Here is a 14338-nt window from a genome sequence, read left to right on the forward strand (position 1 = left end):
GGTGATACAAGACTCAGTCGGGTTTATTTTGCAATAATTACCGATTTTAGTTACCTGGATGAGAGATGTACTTATTATATACAACGTTGCCATGGATAACGGTGAATATTAGGAAGTATCAGACAGCAGAATGGTGTGATTGACCAGTCAGAATCAAATATTCCAGAGACATATAATAAACTAGTTTATGTAATAACACACACTTGACGGGTGGAAGACAACACTTTGAAAGGCATCAACTTGTTTATTGCTTCTGATAGTGATACTGCATAAACAGTTTGTAGGAGAGGATGAAAATACAGCAGACACATGGATGAATGAATTATTAGCAAAATAGGTACCATTTTTTAAAACTTAAAATATCACTGGTAAGTTGTTTTGAGAACTCTGGTTTGTCCAACAAGGCTTTAAATAATTAAAAAAAAAGTATAAAAGAGGCGTTGCATAGATCAAACCATTTTTATATACCACATTTGTGGCTGAAAGAAACTGAGTTTTTAGCATCTCGTGACATAATTACTACCATCCTGTATCAATACCTGATTTAATCATTCAGAAGTCCTTTATATATAATATTTACAAATAAACATAAGCATGTACAAAAATTACAATGCCTGCGTAAAAAAATCAAAAACATGCACAGTGTTTTCAGATGGAGGCCCATGTGATAAATTCAGAGAGAAAAGGGGAAAAGGAAAAAACAGACCAGCACTGGAAAAAAAATCTGTCCGTCACATCAGTCCATGACAACTTTGATTCTGGAAGACTTTAAGGTCAAGGGTCAAAGGTGAATGCGTCCCTGGCTGCGTCTGGTGTAATGAAGAATCTGTAAACCAATACGACACTAAAGTCACAACAGCACACAATGCATTATCATTAAACTGCATTCTCAACTACATTTTACAGCAAAACGTCAAGGGTTCTGTCCAAGTATTGTGTAATAGTGCTACACCAACACAAGTGTAGGAAAAATTTGGAAAATGGTGAAGAACATCTCCTCATTTACAGAAGATCACCAGTGTTTCAGATAGATATACTAAGATATCTAGAGCTTAATTTAATCATTAGTGCTCATAAACTGCTATTAAAGTGATAGTTCACCCTAAAATGAAAATTCTTTCATCATTTACCCACCCTCAAGCTGTTTCAAACCTGTATGGATTCATTTCTTCTGCTGAACACAGAATACATTGACTTCCATAGTATGGAAAAAAATACTGTGGTCAATCAACTGTTTGGTTACCGACATTCTTCAAAATATCTTTTGTGTTCAGCAGAAGATTCATTCAGGTTTGGAACAACTTGAGGGTGAGTAAATGATGACAGAATTTTCATTTTTGGGTGAACATTCACTTTAATAGGAAATCATTTTTTTTCATAATTAAACTTTTTATATTCTGCCAATCAATGCTGATGCGCCAGCTGCTGCACTGTGATGAAATGTTGCCCTCTGCTGGTCTAAGGGTCTGTAACCCTATTAAGTTTCTGGACAGACACACTTCCCCTAGTGGTTCAAATGAGACATTCCTATTACTCAAACATACAGCATCAATCCTGCTCCCTGCTAGTTTAGCATCATTTCTCAGGTTGGGTAACTATGTTTGGGTTTTTTTGGCACTCAGAAACTCCAATCCCACCTCCACAAACCTGCAATAAATGTGCTTATCTATAATCTGAGGAGTTTACTACTCGGAAGCGACAGCAATGAGTGCGTGTACATGCACAACAACACACAGATGCAAGACAATGCAAGAAAACCGCAGGTTCTCTTTTGTTGACAACAGCCGGTTTACGAGTGCTTCTCATCACAATTTTGGGAAGATGGTCGGCGCATACTGCTTTCCCAAATGCACACAATAAGTGACCCAAACTCAGAGCAGATGCAGATATGAATTAGCGTCTAGCAGCATTTAAGTCAAGTCAAGTCAAGTGTATTTATATAGCGCTTTTCACAATACAGATTGCATCAAAGCAGCTTCACAGCTTTAAACCAAAATAACACAACAAGGTTGTTTCTAGTGTAAATTTATTGATTGATAAAATTAAATTAATATCCCCAAAATATCCCCAACTGAGCAAGCCAAAGGCAACAGTGGCAAGGAACCGAAAACTCCATCAAGTGACCTAATGGTGTCCTAAAACTCCATCAGGTGACCCAATGGAGAAAAAAAACCTTGGGAGAACCCAGGCTCAGTCGGGGGCCAGTTCTCCTCTGGCATTTATGAACTAGAGGCCAGATTGTAGTTTGAACAGTAAGATTTAAAATGTTATATGAATGCCTGGCTGAAGAGATGCGTCTTTAATCTAGTTTTAAACTGGGAGAGCGAGTCTGAGCAACGAACAGTATCAGGAAGGCTATTCCAGAGTTTCGGAGCTAAATGTGAAAATGCTCTCCCTCCTTTGGTTGATCTGGATATCCTAGGTATGACCAAAAGCCTTGAATTTAGTGATCTTAAAGAGCGCGATGGATTATAGGGCGATAGAAGATCCGTTAAATAGACTGGAGCTAAGCCGTTTAGGGCTTTATAAGTCAGTAGCAATACCTTGTAATTGATACGGAACTTTATAGGTAACCAATGCAGTGATGATAAAATCGGTGTTATATGATCATATTTTCTTGATCTAGTAAGAACTCTAGCGGCTGCATTTTGGACTAACTGTAGCTTGTTTATTGAGGATGCAGGACAACCAGCTAATAAAGCATTACAGTAATCTAGTCTCGAGGTCATGAATGCATGAACTAACTTTTCTGCATCGGAAACTGATAGCATATTACGTAGCTTAGCAATGTTTCTAAGGTGGAAAAAGGCTGTTCTTGTAACATATGAAATATGATTTTCAAAAGACAGATTGCAATCGAGTATAACACCCAGGTCTTTTACTGTAGAGGATAAAGTAACAGGACATCCTACGATGTTAAAATTGTATTGTGAGAGGTTTTGTGGGCGGTTTTTTGAACCGATAAGTATTACCTCTGTCTTGTCTGGATTTAATAAAAGAAAATTACGCGTCATCCAATCTTTGATATCTTTAACACATTCTGTCAATTTGGATAATTTAGCGTTTTCATCCGGCCGTGATGAAATATATATTTGAGTGTCATCAGCATAACAATGGAAACTAATTCCATGTTTCCTTATAGTATTTCCAAGTGGCATCATATATATTGAGAATAATAGAGGGCCTAACACAGATCCCTGCGGCACTCCATAGTTTACTGGAGTTATGATCGATTTTTCTCCATTTAAAGAGACAAAATGGTAGCGGTCTGATAGGTATGATTTGAACCAGCTTAATGCTTGTCCTTGAACACCAGTATAATTTTGTAGTCGATCTAAGAGTATTGTGTGATCTATAGTATCGAACGCAGCACTTAGATCAAGTAAAACTAGTATTGAGAAACAGCCTTGGTCAGAAGCTAAAAGTAAATCATTTGTGATTTTAACGAGCGCAGTTTCAGTGCTGTGATGCGGTCTGAATCCAGACTGAAACTTTTCATAGATATCATTTTCTTGTAAGAAAGAGCCCAGTTGAGCGGACACCACTTTTTCTAATATTTTAGACATAAATGGAAGATTTGAAATGGGTCTATAATTTGCTAGATTATTAAGATCTAATTGTGGTTTCTTAATGAGAGGTTTTATAACTGCCAGTTTAAATGTTCTAGGAACATGACCTAAAGATAAAGATGAGTTAATAATATTGAGGAGAGGCTCTTCCACTACAGGTAACACTTCTTTCAGTAATTTAGTTGGTATAGGATCTAATAAACTTGTTGTTGTTTTAGATGAAGTGATAAGTTTATTTAACTCTTTTTGTTCTATAGTTGTAAAGCATTGTAATTGTTCTTGAGGGGTGATAATTGAGGCTGAATTATAAGGCGCGATTGAAGATTGAACGTTTACAATTGTGGTTCTGATGCTTTCTATTTTCTCAGTGAAGAAGTTCATGAAATCATTACTACTGAACTGTAACGGGATATTTTGTTCGGGTGACTTCTGTTTATTTGTTAGTCTAGCCACGGTGTTAAATAAAAACCTAGGATTATTTTGATTATTTTCTATTAGTTTGCGGAGGTGCTCAGCCCTGGCCGCTTTTAGGGCCTTTTTATAACGTGACATACTGTCTTTCCACGCGATTCTAAAGACCTCTAAATTAGTTTTTTTCCATTTACGCTCTAAATTACGGGTTTCTCTCTTTAGAACATGCGTAGTATTGTTGTACCATGGTGCTTTAATTTTCTCTCTGACCTTTTTTAATTTAATAGGTGCAACAACATCCAATGTTCTAGAGAGAATGGTGCTCATAGTGCTAGTTAGTTCTTCTAGTTCATCTGTTTGTTTGGGTTCAGGCAGCAGATGAGACAGATTAGATAAGCAATTTGAGAAATTATCTATGGTGGATGGAAGGATTGTTCTGCCTGGTTGATAACGCGGCGCCGCATGACATATTACAGCAGTACGTAATATGCAAGTTACCATGTAATGGTCAGTGACATCATCACTTTGTGGAATGATATCTATATCGGTTGGATCGGTTCCATATGATATAATTAAATCGAGTGTATGATTAAGACGATGAGTTGGTCCGGTGACGTTTTGCTTGACCCCAAAGGAGTTTAATAAATCTGTAAACGCAGCCCCTAACGCATCATTTGGATTGTCTACATGTATGTTAAAATCTCCAACAATTAATGCTTTATCGACATTGACTAATAGGTCTGAGAGAAAATCTGCAAACTCTTTTAGGAAATCAGCGTAAGGCCCAGGCGGTCTATATACGGTAGCCAAGGCTAGAGATAATAGGGATGTTTTTCTAACATCTAAGAGCGTAACATTTAGTACAAGTACTTCAAACGAAATAAACTTATAACCCGTTTTCTGAGTAACATTGAGAATATCTCTATAGATTGTTGCAACACCGCCGCCACGACCAATCAGACGGGGCTTGTGCTTATAGGAGTATCCAGATGGAGTAGACTCATTTAGACCGAAATAATCATTTGGTTTAAGCCAGGTTTCAGTAAGGCAAAGTACATCGAAGCTATTATCTGTGACTATTTCATTTACAATAACTGCCTTAGGTGCGAGTGATCTAATGTTTAGGAGACCTAGCTTTAAAAATTGTTTTTGTTTACTAATAGCAACATTTTCTGGTTTAATAACAATTAGATTGTTCCTAGATCCTGCAGTAGATTTATTATTTGGTCTCACTAAACGAGGAATAGACACAGTTTCTATGCAATGTTCAACACTAGTATTTATATCAGTTAAATTGGTGCAGCAGAGACTATGATTTGGACTTTCCATTTACTGTGAACAGACTTGGTTTGAGCCATTGAAAACACTGGATCATGAGATGCTTGCGTGTAAAAGAACACAGTGCCGCGCTTCACTCTGAAACACACACCAAATTTAATTAATTAAATCGCAGCTTTTGCATTCCGTTTTTACCCTAAAGTATTAACTTTTATCTGATAAAAGCTGCGTTTAAGTGATTTACATGAACTTACAACTTGTCAAGTTATAAAGCATAATTGGTGTACGAATGTGCATGTAAATGCATTCAATAGGTACAAAGGCACTTTGGATGATACCTTGCTGTTTTATTGGTTGGCTTACACATGATATATATATATATATTCCATCCATATTGTTAACTTGACAGACTGTGCGTTATGTTGACAAAACTGTACTACATGATTAGGGATGGGACGATTACCGGTTTCACTATAAACCACGATAAAATGTACTGACGGTTAGTAATATCGTTTAAAATTTAATTATCATTAAAACCGTGTTTGATTATCGCGATTTTAGATCCTGTTCAGCCAGCAACAGTCTGACGCAGGCGCAGCGCTTAATGTTGTTGTTGTTTTGTTTTTTTATTCAAGAAGGAATTGCGGAAGGCAGTGACCGTGCTCGGGAGATTTTTCAGAACCAACTCTGAGGTGTGGTCATATTTTGGCTTTAACAAAAGTCCTGAGGGAAACTTAGGCTAATCGAGGATGGTCACCCTGTCAGCAGAACATGCACAAGAAAGGTCGCTGCAATAGGGGGGAACTTCAGATCTAACGAGTCGTCTTGTGTGACCATTAACTGTTGTATAGCGAACGCAAGGCAAGTTAACTTTGACCTCAATACCAAAACTACGTCTGGGAAATAATTGGGCATAAAATGTTGTTTTAAGTTGAACTATTTTATATCAATCACTTGAAATAAAAGCTTACGCAAAGAAAAGTTCGCAGCAGCTTTGAGCCAAAGACGAACGAACAAGTTCTAACAAGACTTAAGAGTGACATTTAAGGGATAATAATATATAATCATTATACACTTATTACACCGATTTTTTTTTTTACCACATAATTATGGGGACATTGAATTGAGATTAATGTTTTAAATCTTACCTGTTTATAAATAAGCGTACAAAACAATCGTTCAGACAAGATGATCACAACAATATTATCAAACTCTGTAAACAATAAATCAACTCTGATATAATTTTCAATACAATTAAAAACGGAGACGCAAGACGGCAAGTTGTATTTGAATGAAACGAGAGAGCGCGTCCGTTGTGATACATGGTGTAACGTCTGTCAGTTTGAAGTCTGCCCAGATGAAGAATACAAGACAGTGCAAATGAACTGGTAACGTTAGTTCCACGAGACTTTTATAGATGTTTTCTCTCAGTTAAGCACACTCTTCACATAGCCTACATGTTGAAAAGCGAATGTTAAAAGGGAAAAGAAAACACTCTAAAACACGCTACAAATCAAAGTGGAAGTAAACACATTATAATAAAACAACGGTCAGCAGTAGAGCGGCCATCTTCCTCTTTGCGCGAGCAATCTCACTCTCACTGTGCGTGTGCGCTCACATAAAAACAGCATACATACAATAACGTACGCCATAGAAGAAGTTATCTTAAAGGCACATCAACATTCATGTCATGAACACTACTTAACACTAGGTGGCCGTTACAATGGATGTGCGCGGTGTTATAATGCGTTGCTATTGACGACCGTCATTATAAGGAAGGAAATGCTACATAATAGAATCTTGCTCTAAAAAGTGCATAGAGCTGCTTGTTTTATTTGTTGTTTGTTGATTTTCAAATATAAAACTTGTTGAAATGTCTTCAGTGTGATCATCAACTCTTTTTGAACACTTTCATCTCGTTTTAACAACACCGTGATAATATTGATAATCGCGATAATTTTGGTCACTATAATCGTGATATAAAATTTTCATACCGTCCCATCCCTATACATGATGTAACAGCTAATGACGCCATCTGACTAATATCTCATTTCATCCTCCCCCTGTACCACCAAATACTCAGCTGTTTTATTTATCGAGTACTTAAACAGTCAAAATAACACACCTCCTACTGTACCACTGTCATCTGAAATAAAGGTTAGAGGAAAAGAGGAAGACCACCTACCCGGGGAGTGTCTGGACTGCTAAAAGGAGAGGGCTCAGCTGAGCGGTTCTCTTTACCAAACGAATCGTCTCTCTTTCTGTGTGCAAACTTCTTTTTCAGTGCTTCTGCGATGAGAGCTGCGGGGTCAGATGAACATGCTACGCCTTTACTCTTCCGACTCCTTACTGGAGTTCCACCTGGAGATCTAGAAATACAAACCCACGTTCAGTACTGAGCTTCAAACTTAGACGTGCTTCAAATTTAAAGCCGCTAGATTCATACCTCTCGACAGAACGCAGTTTGACCTGATTCAGGTCTCGCAGCACCTCTAACATGGAGGGCAGGGCAGCAGGCGCTGTACCCGGAGATGGATCACACTGTGCAAGCTTTTCCCTTTTTGCTGCCTGTCTTTGTCGAATCACCTCCGACACGGACCCCTCCGTGCAGATGGCCAAAGCCGGAGGAGGAAGTGGGGGTGGAGGTGGTGGCGGAGGACAGAGAGGAGTGGAAGTGAGGACAGGAATAGGTAGAGTAGAGCATGGAGTGCCAGGATCAGCTGGAAGAACAGCACGGCCTGAGAGACACATGAGCAATGGATATAAAAAGGTATCAGGGTGATACATTAAAGTTTTTTAACATTTTTATAATTTTATTTAGTCCCTGACATCCACTAATATTAATCAATTCATTCAGGCATGCAATTAGCTAAGGACAAAAAAAAGAAGGAAAACATTTTCCCCATTCAATCTGACTATACAATAACAATATTATTATTATTATTAAAAACAATATTTTTATTTTATTACAAGGTATCAAAGTGATGCATTAAAGGGGTTATATATCATACATTTTTAGTCATTTTATTTTTCCTCTGCGTTCCACTAGTCACTATCTACCCCTTTATTATTTTTTGCTGTCCCTTTAAGAAACTTTAATTCATATGTGAAATGAATGAGCAATGGAGCTATGCTACTTCCATGGGATGCAAGATTTCTAAGGGGTTATATGTAGTTTTAACTGCTCTATCCTTCAATAGTTTTTTTGTAATCCCTGAATGACATCGACACAGTCACGGATTCACATAATCAAGATCAGCCTGAAATTATTTTGTTATTACTTGTTTTTGCCATAGAATTGCAAGTGCGACACCAGTAGACTTACAGTCTCCAAGTATTTAAATTAATAAATTATTTTAATAATCAAATTAATACAAAAATACTTTAAACAATTACTATATTTATAAAACCAAAATAAAATAAACATTTTAATTAAATTATTATGAATAGATTTCAGAGCAACTTTCATGCTAAATTAAAATGCTAAAAAGCAAAGGATACTAAAATCATATCTTTTTTTTTTTTACCCTTCCTTAACTATTGTTTTTATTGATGAACATACAGTTCCTAAAACTTTTGGAATCACAAAATGAATTGTGGTTAATTAATTTGATTAATCAATATTAGTTTCTGTTAATAAGCAGCTTTGTCATAATTACAGCAGACAAAACTGAAAATATCTATTCGGGGGTCCTTCGAATATTGTATTGGACCTTTGAGACACACAGCTAAGAACAGAACAGTCAGAATTTCCAACTTTGGACCCCCTTAAGCACTATAAACAGAAATAAAAATTACAATCTTATCTCATTGAATTTGAGTTTGTGGCTAAAAATATGACTGGTAGTCACCACAGATAGCCTTTTTATTTTATGAGATTTTTGCATTTACAGAATCTCTAACAATCTGTCAGTCATAGCATTGGCATACAGCATACGGTACCTGCCGGAACTGTGACTATCATGGCGATCTGGGCTCGTAGTTTCTGCAGTTCCTCTTCCAGAGCTGAGATCTTCTGCAGGGCTTCCGGCTGGGTGTCCTGCTCCAGCACCCTGCCTCTCCTCTGAGCCGGCACAGACACGGACAGCGAACGTTCACACCCCAATGACGGAATCTCAAAACCTTGTTGTACACAGTGTTTCCTCAGAGGGACGGCAGTTCTGTTATAAACATGGAAAGGCATGACGACACTGAACTTTCTCCACAAAACAAAACTTACGGTATACACACTCTCGTGAAGACCAGAATCCATCAAGAAATCTCATAAGAGGCTAAACCAGCGGTCAGGAACCTATGGCTCGCGAGCCACACCTGGCTCTTTGGCAATAATAATGTGGCTCGCAAGGTCTCTCACCATTTACCAACAAACAATCGATAAAAAAATTAAGACACATCAACAGAGATCGGCTCTCTGCAGAAAAAGCAGCCAATTAGATATTAGAACAGCAGCAAAAATGTAAAAGTAGGCTATATAAACTTTAATATATCCTTTTATTGAAATGGGTGCTTTGCTGTGCAAAGAGACATTTCGAATCATTTCACCCGCTTTCACTTTTGCCGCAGAGACCCTTTATGTCCTATAAATGTGTCGTATTTTTGATAAACCGCGCAGATTTAAAGGGACACTGTGGAGAAATTGTGTTTTTGTCAAACAGCGACCCCTAGAGTCGCTGTGGAATACTTGCACTGTCGTAAATACCCCTCCACCCAGATTTAATGGAGTGCACGTCACCAAAAGCAACAGATATGAGCTGCATTTTATTGATCATCAGCTAAAATTTCAAAATCAAAGACCGCAATAAGAGAGAGCGGCAACAGCCCTGGTAAGATCATTTAGTTTCTTTACTTTTAATGATGATGATGATTGTGTGTTAAGCATCTGCGACTTACTTTCACTTTGATTTGCTATAGTTTGCATGTTGGCTTGATGATCTGATGCTCAGCTTCTCATCTGCGGTGATGCGTGTTCCAGCGCGTCGTCATATCTGGCAATAACATATAGCCTATAACACGCTCTCACACGGTTTTTTTATTATTTATTTTTTAGCATTTTTGGGAGGAGTACAATTTACATATGTGGTTTAAACAACCAGATGCATTTACACTTGTTCAGTTTCGTCTGGAATGCGTCTCAGACCTCCTCCTGAAGTGGTTTGAGCGTCTTGAATGCGTTTCGGAGGGCATTTACACCTGGTTTTTTCACGATCGGATAGCTATCCGATCTGAGAAAACGCATGAAGTGGTCAGGTCTAAACACAACAGCTCCCATGACAAAAACATACGCACAAAAGCCGAAAACAAACGCTGGTTGGCATCTCACGTCCATAGACAGTATATAAACGCTCACGTCCGAATTTGAGGAAGTGGTGGGGGAAGTGACGTATGCCGTAAAGCAGTCGAATTTTGTAGTTCTTTTTGTGCTCTGGTTACTACCCGAACCCCGAAGTTACATAGTGCCAGTAAAAGCGATACAGACCCCATCAGGCTATGGCAGACGTGTCATTCAACCTATTGTAAGTAGGGATGGGTACCGAAACCCGGTATTAAACGGGCCACGGTGCTGAATTTTGAAAGACCGCTGGATCGTTAAGCTATCGGTTCTGCTGTCCGTACTGGAGAAATTAAGAAAGTGCACGTGCTATTTATTATTGCTATTAAGAAATTATTATCTTGCAAATTTAATCTCGCCAGCCACTTAATAAAATAATATTGAACCATTTGTCTGTGATGCATTTTTGCTAGAGAGAGAGAGAGAGAGAGAGAGAGAGAGAGAGAGAGAGAGAGAGAGAGAGAGAGAGAGAACGATCTTTCACGCGGAGCCACGGCGCGCACAACACAACAGCCCTAATGAGTGACGATGAGGACAGAACATTCAAACGGTTACACTTTTTAGATCTTTGATATTAAACTAATTTTATTTTAGATTTAGATTTTGGCTTCCAACGATTATAAAAAAGAAGATATTTGAGGTATAACCATTAAAAACTAAAGCCGAATTCTCTCCAGCGCAGCTTCCTTCCCTTCACAGTGTTGCGCTGTTATTTCTCCCTAAACCCAAACGTAACGTCAGAATCTGCACGATCAGTGATTGTTGTAAAATGTAGTCTATACTGGTGCTAAACTGCGGGACGCGTTTGATAATAAAAGGCTATTAAAAGTACCAAAAGTGACGCAATAGACGCTGTTCCAAATGCTGCGCGCGCTCCGAAACACACCGCAACGAGACAAGCAACGTATATTTTGGGCTTCGTGTGCGCATCTAAACGATCAAATATACACACAATATGTCAAAATGTCCGTCTTGGAGATTCACTTAAACAGTTTATTCACTTAAATACAGTTTATGTCTTAAATGGGCGTAAATAGTTGGGAGAAAATATGATGCGTATAATGATTAGATCTGCATTTGGTCTTAAAGAGGCAGCAGTCTAATAAACCTGCTGACGATTGCTCCATTCATGTGAATCAAACAACAAAAGGCAAAGAGACAATCAGTCGCAGCTCTTGAATGATATAAGCTTTAATCTATCTATGATAAACTATTTAGTGTTATTTTACATCTGACTTTAGATGTCTTTTTAGCCCATATTACTCCTGAACAGTAACGTCAGTAGACATTACTGAAATTAAAGCACTGGGTATATAATTTGTATATTTGTTTTATTGTATACTTTTTTTTTGTTTGACCATGTGTTTGTACTTTGTTTTTGGTGTCCTATGTCTTCTGAATATAAAACACAAAAGCCTGCACCCTTCTGCATAACATACATGTTTTATTTGTTTTGTTAAAGCATTGCTTTTTCTTTGCTATAGATATTTATTTAACATTTCAAAATATAAAGCAATATTAATTATATTCTAAATATTTTTTCCCCTTTTTTTAATATAACAAAAAGAACCGATAAGAATACCGTTAAAGTACCGGATCGATAAGGAGTATCGGTAAGAGTAGTAATACCGTTAAAACCTTAACGATACCCATCCCATCCCTAATTGTAAGTCGATGTACCATCACAAGGGTCTTGGAAATATATTATGAAGGTTGAAAAGTTACACGGTGTGGCTTTAAGTTGACGATTCTGTTTAAAGTTATTAATAACAAAACATGAATGAATGAGAAAGAAAAGAGCAGGATGTGCTTTATATTGAAAAGAAATATTAAAAGCACGATAAGTCGCGAAAGAGAACTGAATTCTACAGACAGGGTGCTGTGCGCGCGCTCCGAGCGCAACACGGACAAGCATAGTAGCCTTTGTCTTCGGTTGCACGCCTAAACGGCCAAATAAACACAGAAATATATCAAAATGCCAAGTCGAGTATTCACGTAAACACAGTCTCTCTCTCTCTCTCTCTCTCTCTCTCTCTCTCACACACATAGAGGATTTATGGTCATCTGTTGGCAACTCAACCTCACAGTGAAAGCCCTGCACAATTAATTCCAACTTATTTATTGTTTGCTGAATATTTGTTTGTTTTTAGTTGTCTATGGACCTAATAATTACTACTGTTGAAATTTTATTGAAAAAATGCATTAACCAAAAATGAAAAAATGGCTTTTGGTCAAAAAAGGTTCCCGACCCCTGGGCTAAACTTATGTTCAGAACTAAATTTAGCACTCATACAGAGACCGTCAGTGAGCTATTAATAAACACCTTTGTGTTCATACAGCTGGTGATGTGTGACTACCTGAATTTAGTGTGGCTGTCTCCTTCATCCTCCACCAGCCAAAGCACATCCGCTAATGTAGGAATGGCTGGCGTTTCCACTGACACATCAATATACCCTTGTCTATTGAATGTTTGCAGAGGAATCTAGAAACATAGAATCAGAACTCATTATTGAATGTGCACTTAAGTCCTTCAAAGCCTTTATCATGCGAAGAGACTATTAACAATTTATACCAAGTGAACACATGCATGTAATGTCCTGGCCTGTACCTATGCCTTATGCTTGGGTTACAAAATAAGCCAGCCAGTTGCAAAATTAATTTAAGAAATGACAAAAGCACACAACAAAAATTATAAAACTAAAATAAGGATGAAAACTAAAAATATAAAAACTAATAAAAAATATGATTAAATACAATATAAATAATACTAAAAAAACTGATGTGAGTATGGATTATTTAATTATATTTTTCTAAACGTTCTCAAAATAAGAAAAATGAATTACTGATTGAATCTTTAATAATAACATAACAGAACACACATTTTCTCAAAGACAGTACCTGGATCCGCAGCCGTGGGTGAGGATAGAGAGGAAGGTTTGTCCCAATCATTCGGACTATGCTGCGGTACTGTCCACAATGTGTACTGTCCCATACTGGAACCAACTACAACAACAGTGTTCAAGACGTACTGTTAAAAAGCTGCATTTTTAACTTACATTTAAAGAGCATGTAAAATCACGTTTATTTAGTTGTTTTTGCAAATAGTAACACTACACTAATTATCATATTTACCATTTCAGGTGGCACTCCAAAATATTCCAGGACACATCTCAGCAGATCAACGATGTCTTCCAGCAGAGACATTGACAGTATCCCTGTGTTTTCCACGCTGGGTTTCTGCTGACAGATGAACCAACGGAACCAACACACACTGCAGCAAACTTCTCCACGTGACCTGAGGGATCAAATCAGCTGCATTCCATTCAGTGCCATTAAAACGCCGTTAAAACGTTCGACGTTAGAAGAAATAACGAGGAAAAAACGAACGGCATAGCCTATATGCAAAAGAAGCGTAACGTTAATTAACTAACGTAACGTTACAGCACTAATTACTTATCAGCATCATCCACTATCCTACCACTGAGTGCGTCAGAACACAAGCGTACGTCAAACATATACGTTAATCTGCGCGTTAATCTAATTAACACACCTATGCATTGTATTATTAATAAAATGGCGTTTATATTTACAAAGATACGCGTATTATTTACTTTACCTCTTCCCTGTATCACGCTTTCCGTGCAGGTAAACTCAAATAAAGCTCTTTGCTTGAGAGCGTTTGTGATTGGTCCGGAGAGGTGGGTAAGAGCCTGTAGCCAATCAGCTTGAACAATTTAGAAACGTCATCAGC

General features: G+C 37.7%; 1 protein-coding gene across 2 annotated transcripts; it reads right to left on the minus strand.

Moving 5' to 3' along the window:
* Positions 1–220: 220 nt before the first annotated feature.
* On the minus strand, positions 221–14290 carry mtfr2 (mitochondrial fission regulator 2). Of its 2 annotated transcripts, none has more exons than XM_084099194.1 (8): positions 14204–14290; positions 13720–13882; positions 13486–13590; positions 12945–13069; positions 9201–9418; positions 7705–7996; positions 7444–7627; positions 221–826 (listed from the first exon to the last, which is right to left on the minus strand). In XM_084099194.1, exons 2-8 carry the CDS (start codon positions 13789–13791, stop codon positions 782–784), a joined length of 1041 nt encoding a protein of 346 aa, XP_083955320.1. In that variant the 5' UTR covers positions 13792–13882; positions 14204–14290; the 3' UTR covers positions 221–781. The 2 variants fall into 2 exon arrangements, with proteins under 2 accessions (XP_083955320.1, XP_083955321.1); XM_084099195.1 differs by having other exon boundaries at positions 13720–13899; positions 14204–14269.
* Positions 14291–14338: the final 48 nt, after the last annotated feature.

This window comes from Abramis brama, assembly GCF_963993115.1.
Source record: "Abramis brama genome assembly, chromosome: 22".
Lineage (NCBI taxonomy): Eukaryota > Metazoa > Chordata > Actinopteri > Cypriniformes > Leuciscidae > Abramis > Abramis brama.

Coding starts and splice junctions, on each gene's coding strand:
- mtfr2 (XM_084099194.1), bottom strand. CDS start 13,791: ATGTCTCTGCTGGAAGACATCGTTGATCTGCTGAGATGTGTCCTGGAA. Junction 9,419..12,944: donor GACAGCCACACTAAATTCAG/GTAGTCACACAT, acceptor TGTTTATAACAG/AACTGCCGTCCCTCTGAGGA. Junction 827..7,443: donor GCAGTCCAGACACTCCCCGG/GTAGGTGGTCTT, acceptor ATTGGTTTACAG/ATTCTTCATTACACCAGACG.